This window comes from Macadamia integrifolia, unplaced genomic scaffold (assembly GCF_013358625.1).
Source record: "Macadamia integrifolia cultivar HAES 741 unplaced genomic scaffold, SCU_Mint_v3 scaffold1380, whole genome shotgun sequence".
NCBI classification, from domain to species: domain Eukaryota; kingdom Viridiplantae; phylum Streptophyta; class Magnoliopsida; order Proteales; family Proteaceae; genus Macadamia; species Macadamia integrifolia.
Window position 1 is genome coordinate 44,428 of NW_024868183.1, and position 5,887 is coordinate 50,314.

Genomic DNA, 5,887 nt, shown 5'->3' on the forward strand with positions numbered 1-5,887 from the left:
GTATAGAGAAGACAGAATTTCAATCAATCTCCCTAAGATAGAAGAAATTGATGCTGCTGCTTGTAGAATAGAACGGGCTATAGACCCTTCAAGGGAAGGTAGACATCAGAAGAAAAAGAACAGTGGTCAGACTCGCAAGTCGAACAAAAATGGCCCCCCCTATTTGTTAATCATGTTAGTGTTCTTCTGGAACATCCGTGGTGTTCGGAAGGCTGCGGCCAAGAGAGCCTTGAATTTAATTTTGCATGAGTCCTTGCCCGATGCGGTGTGTCTGGCAGAGCCAATGGTTGATGTAGCTAGCTTCCCTACGCTATTCTTCAATAAGTTGGGGTATTTCACTAAACTGATTCACAATGTACGGAGCAATAAAAACCCAAATATTTGGATGATCTGGAAATCTGAATTGTAGAGACCCACCATCCTCCAAATGTCTGATCAGCATATCTCGGTGTCCCTACTGTGGGAAGGGAAGCCTATTCTTCTGTCTATGGTTCATGCTAGTTGCTTTAAAGCTTAGCGAAGGGATCTTTGGGCCAACTTAGTTTTAGCTGCATCTTTGAATCTTCCTTGGTTAGTGGTGGGTGACTTCAATGCTACGCTTGCAGATTCAACATGGGATCAGCGGCTGAGTTTCAAGCTATGGTGTACTTTTGCGATCTTATATCCTCTCCTTCCCAAGGAAGAAAATACACCTGGTCTAATAATAGGCGTCATGGGAATGTTTCAGCCACTCTTGATCGAAGCTTCTTCAACTTTGAATGGCTTCACATGTTTCATGATTGTGCCCAATCAGTGCTCCAGCGATCGGTATCTGACCATGCCCCTTTGCTCATCCGCTCTGAGGTACTATCTAAACCAAATAATATCCCCTTTCGTTTCCATAAATTTTGGATGGACCATAGTGATTTCCTTCAGGTGGTTCAAGAGGTGTGGAAAGATGTCAGGGTTGGGTGCCCGATTCTAGGTCTTGCCCAAAACCCCAAGAAGTTGAAGCCGATTCTCAAGAGTTGGGCCAAAACTGAGTTTCCAAATTTTTATTTGGAAAAGGACATAGCTAATTCAGAGCTTGATGCTGTCCAATCTTTAATTGAGCATCAAGGCATGAATGAGGAGCTTTTTTCTAAAGAAGCAGATGCCAAGACTAGACTCTTTAAAGCCATGGAGAGCCATGAAAAGTTGTGGTCTGAGAAGGCAAGGATAAGATGGATGAAAAGAGGGGACCGCAACTCTAAATTCTTCCATCTTTCTATAAAAGTTCGTCGTGCAAAAAATATGATTAGAAATCTGAAAAGGGAAGATGGCTCAATGACCACCGACAGCTTTCAATTACCCTCGCATGTATCAGATTTTTATGAAAACTTTCATAAATGCCAGCCAACTATAGACCATTTTGAGCTTCTTGACTGTGTGCCAAAGGAGATTTCTGATGTGGATCAATCTATGCTAGATTCCATTCCAACTTCTGAGGAAATCAAAAGGGCAGTTTGGGACCTTGATCCGGATAGCTCCCCAGGTCCAAATGGGTTCCCAGGGGCTTTCTTCAGGAAATGTCGGGACATTGTGGGTAACAATTTTTGTGGTGCTGTTAAGAGCTTCTTCCGCAGTAAGAATTTTCCTAGAGGGGTAAATAATAGTTTCTTGACTCTCATTCCTAAAGTCCAAGGTGCAAACTCATTGAACAAGTATTGTCCGATTTGTATGGCTAATTTTTTCTATAAAGCTCTTTCTAAAATCATGGCTTCTAGAGTTTCTGATCTTCTTCCAAGATTGGTGTCTCTAGAAAAAGGAGCTTTTCAAAGAGGGAAGATTATCTCTGCAAATATTGGTTTGGCCTCTGAGTTAGAGAACCTCATGCACTCATCTATTTGTGGTGGAGGAATGGGTATCAAACTCGACATCCAAAAAGTGTTTGATACTCTATCTTGGAATTTTTTATTTGCCACTCTACAGAAATTTGGTTTTTAAGAACTTTAGATTAAATGGCTGCATCAAATCTTGGTCTCCTCTAGGATATCGGTATTGCTCAATGGAGGCCCCGTTGGTTTTTTTGGGGTTAAAAGGGGTCTTCGTCAAGGTGATCCTATTTCCCCTATTCTGTTTATCTTGGCAGAAGAAGTTCTCTGTGGGGGTCTGAGAAAATTGATGGAGAAAGGGAAGCTGAAATACCTCCCTGGTCCTAGAGGTGTTCAAGTTCCGAGTCACCTTCTATTTGCTTATCATGAATACATCATCAAAATATGTCAAGAATCTCAAAACATTTTTATACAAGTATCAGGAATTCTCTAGTCAAAAAATGAACTTGGCAAAGAGTAAATTATTCTTTGACAAGGTGGCTTCTCATAGAAAGAGATTTATTTCAGATGAGATGGGAATCGCAATTTGCTCCTTACCTACAAGATACCTTGGAGTGGAGATCTTCAAAGGAAGAGTTTCTAGGGACAGATTGCTTCCTTTGATAGATAAGGTAAAATCTCGTCTTCAGGGATGGCGTGGAAAACTCCTTTCTATGGCTGGTAGAATGGAGCCTGTTCACTTTGTGATATCAGGTATGCCTATTCACAACTTTGCAATATATTGGTGGCCAGATTCGGTTATCAAATTAGTGGAGTGTTGGATGCGCAACTTTATTTGGACTAGGGACATTGATTCGGTGAAGAAAATATCAGTTAAGTGGGACTCTGTCTACAAACCAAAGTCTGAGGTGGCCTTGGAATTCGTCATCTTAGAGATGTTAATAAAGCTTGCCTTTGCAAGCTGGTTTGGCAGGTGAAACATGAAGATTCTCTGATGAGCAATTTCTTTCGGGCTAGATTTGTTCATCCAAACGGTTATCTTAAAGAAGGTAACAAGCAATCTTCCGTCTGTAAAGGTTTTAAAAAATTATGGGATTTTGCTTCATCTCATGAGCACTAGACAGTGGGTGATGGTAGAAAATTTTCTTTTTGGCAAGATCATTGCCTAGGCCCAAGTTCAATGGCAAGTCAATCACCTCTTCACTCCTCTTACTTTCAAGGATCCTTGACAAAGCTGGCAGATTTTATCATTGATCATCATTGGGTCTTCCCTCAGGTTCGCTTTATTTTCTTAAAAAAAATTATTTGATGATATAATAGCTCTCCCAATCCCAATGGGAAATATGAAAGATGTGTGCAGTTGGGACCTCTCTCCTTTAGGAAATTTCTCCACAAAATCAGCTTGGGAGGGGCTGTAGAATTCTTCTCCTAATGTGGGCTGGTCTAGTTTGATTTGGGACTCTCATCTCCTTCCTCATCAATCAGTTTTTGGCTGGAGGTTATTTCATAAGAAAATTCCATCTGATGATAAGGTCAAGGCTAAAGGAGTGTACCTTCCCTCTAGATGCAAGTTATGTTTGGGCTCCGAAGAATCTTTTTTCCACCTGTTTCATGAATGCAATTTCACAAGATATTTATGGAGCTCGTTTGTCAAACTATTTGGTGTTTCCTGGAATGGATCTTTCTGTGAGGACTAGGTTGCCAATGGTAAATGGTGGTCTCAGAAATCTAATTCTATTGGCCTAAAAGGAGCATGCTCTGCTGGTTTTACTCTTATTCCTCACTTTGTTTGGCTAGAAAGGAACTCTCGCAGATTTAAAGGTGTTGCCAGAAGTCCCCAAGTTGTCTTCTCCTTTATGTTGAACGACCTCAGGTTACTCTCTCCCAACATCAAAGGAAGAATCTCTTATGTGGTAGATTTGATTAGCTCGAGAAAGCTGGCCATCTCTGTTCCTCTCCCAAGAGCTGAGAGATTGTTGGAAGTTTTTTGGTGTCGACCTGATCGGATGTGAATTAAGCTAAATATTGATGGTTGTTCTCTCGAAAATCCTGGGAAAGCAGGTGCTGGGGGAGTTTTCAGAGATGAATCGGCTAAAGTGGTCTCATCATTTAGTTTCTTCCTTGGTATCTACACTAACTTTGAGGCAGAATTTCTTGCGCTGATCACAGGTTTGGAGAAAGCTAGGGACCTTGGCCTCTCTCATCTTTGGATCAAATGTGATTCAGCTTCTGTGGTGTTAATGGTCACAAAAAGCCTTGTTCCATGGTTTGTTATGCAGAGATGGTTTTACCTTCAGCCTTTTCTCTTGTCTATTTCATGGAAGATAACACATTGCTATAGGGAAGCCAATCTGATTGCAGATTACTTAGCCAAGAATGCTGCAAGGTCGGAATCCTCTGTGGTTCCTCATAATTGGATGTCTATGCTTCGTGAGGATTTACTTTTAGATGCTCAGGAAAGAGCAAGATTTAGATTCTATTAGATCTGGTCTATCCCCTGTTGATGGCCATGCCGAAGGTGGGGGTTCAGGCTAGTTTTCTTTTTTTTGGGTCTTGTAATTTTATTGTTTCTTTTCCCTTCTTGTACATCCTTTTTTATCTTCTAATACAATCAGCCTTTTAGCGAAAAAATTCTATGTAGGTATCAATGGGTCTGGTACCACAAAATTATATTTTTATAATTTTAGTAAATTCTTAAAGAATGTCTTCCCAGCTAGCAAAGTTAGCTAAAATGTCAGTCTTCTTAGCTTTTCCTTCGTCTATGTTTTGGTATTTTCGAATAAATTGCAAAACATCTCCTTGTAAGCTTCCTGCAATGTATTCAATGAATTTTTCTTTAGACCATAAATTCTTATGATTGGTTATCATTATACCAAAATTTTACGCCCATTCATCAATTGTTGATTCATAGTCTTTAAAGGGTATATGGGTCAGGTCAAGACAGGTTCCTCCTGACGCAATATTGGTCTTGTTTAAGTCATCTTTTCTTTGGTAGAAAGACGTGGGAGTTAGATCATCTTCTTCTTAGGTAGTGAAGATGTTGTTGTCTTCAAAATGAGTTCAGGCTCCATTTTGAGGGGCGAACTCAAGATCTTCTTCAAGATGATCATCAGAAGAAATTTTCCGTTTCGATTTTGAGCCAGAATCTGGTTTTTTTTTTTTTTTTTTTTTTTTTTTTTTACTAAAACGATGACTTTATTAAAAAAAAAAAATATGATCCAAATAGAAGTAGAAGATCAAAGCATGAAAGAACCAAAGAAAATAGAGAGCGGTTTCGCCATCCCCACCTTCGACATTGCCATCAATAGGGAGAGGGAGAAGCGCACTAGGTGAATCTATAATTTGGTCTTCCATTAGCATCTCTACTAAGAAGCTCCACAACATGCCCAGGGAGAGCAACATCTGATGTTGAAGCACCAGATTTGGCAGCATCTCTAGCTAAGAAATCTGCAATAGCATTTGCCTCTCTGAAGTTATGAGTTATCTTTCAGTTTATCCCGTCCAAGTAGGGCTTTAAGAAATTCCATCGTTGAGCAACGAACCACGGTACCCTATTTTTTGAATCAGCATAACCACAGCAGAGGAATCAGACTCCACCCATGACTGATCAATACCCATGTCCTTAGCGCGCAATAAGCCTTCTATGGGACCCTCCTTCTCAGCCTCAAACACACCTGTCACACCCATAAATACTTTATAGGTCCCCAGCACTCTTCCCATAGGATCTCTAAAAACTCCTCCAGCTCCCGCACGACCAGGGTTCCCCATCAAACTGCCATCAAAATTTAGCTTGATCCAATGCACATGAGGTTTGCACCAAAATACTTTTAAAATTTGATTTGAGGGCATGCTCTGAGCGGCAAGCCCCATATTCCTATAGCATATCAAGTCATCCACTGATCTCACCGTCCCTTTGATACAAGGCCTGTAATTTTTTATTTCCTCAACAACTGAATAACACACAAACTTGGGCAGCCTCGCCCTTTCATCGTGGCACCTCATATTCCTTTCTCTCCATATGCTATCCGCCACCATAACCAATCCCATCTCCTAAACATCCTTGCATCGTACCTGTTCATCCAACGTTTCCACCA

The 5,887-nt window shown here is 40.7% G+C and overlaps 2 protein-coding genes across 2 annotated transcripts; one reads left to right on the plus strand and one right to left on the minus strand.

Annotated features, from left to right (window-relative positions):
• The first annotated feature begins 612 nt into the window (after positions 1-612).
• Positions 613-1,965, plus strand: LOC122063608. Its single transcript, XM_042627309.1, has one exon. The coding sequence runs from the start codon at positions 613-615 to the stop codon at positions 1,963-1,965; it is 1,353 nt and encodes a 450-aa protein (XP_042483243.1).
• Positions 1,966-5,118: 3,153 nt separating this feature from the next.
• Positions 5,119-5,561, minus strand: LOC122063609. Its single transcript, XM_042627310.1, has 2 exons — positions 5,336-5,561; positions 5,119-5,240 (listed from the first exon to the last, which is right to left on the minus strand). Exons 1-2 carry the CDS (start codon positions 5,559-5,561, stop codon positions 5,119-5,121), a joined length of 348 nt encoding a protein of 115 aa, XP_042483244.1.
• Positions 5,562-5,887: the final 326 nt, after the last annotated feature.

What these genes read in the sequence shown, in the direction of transcription:
- LOC122063608 (XM_042627309.1), top strand. Translation starts at nt 613, where the DNA reads ATGGGATCAGCGGCTGAGTTTCAAGCTATGGTGTACTTTTGCGATCTT.
- LOC122063609 (XM_042627310.1), bottom strand. Translation starts at nt 5,561, where the DNA reads ATGGGGAACCCTGGTCGTGCGGGAGCTGGAGGAGTTTTTAGAGATCCT. An exon ending in TCAAAAAATAGGGTACCGTG is followed by an intron (nt 5,241 to 5,335) that starts GTTCGTTGCTCA and finishes ATGCTATTGCAG; the next exon opens with ATTTCTTAGCTAGAGATGCT.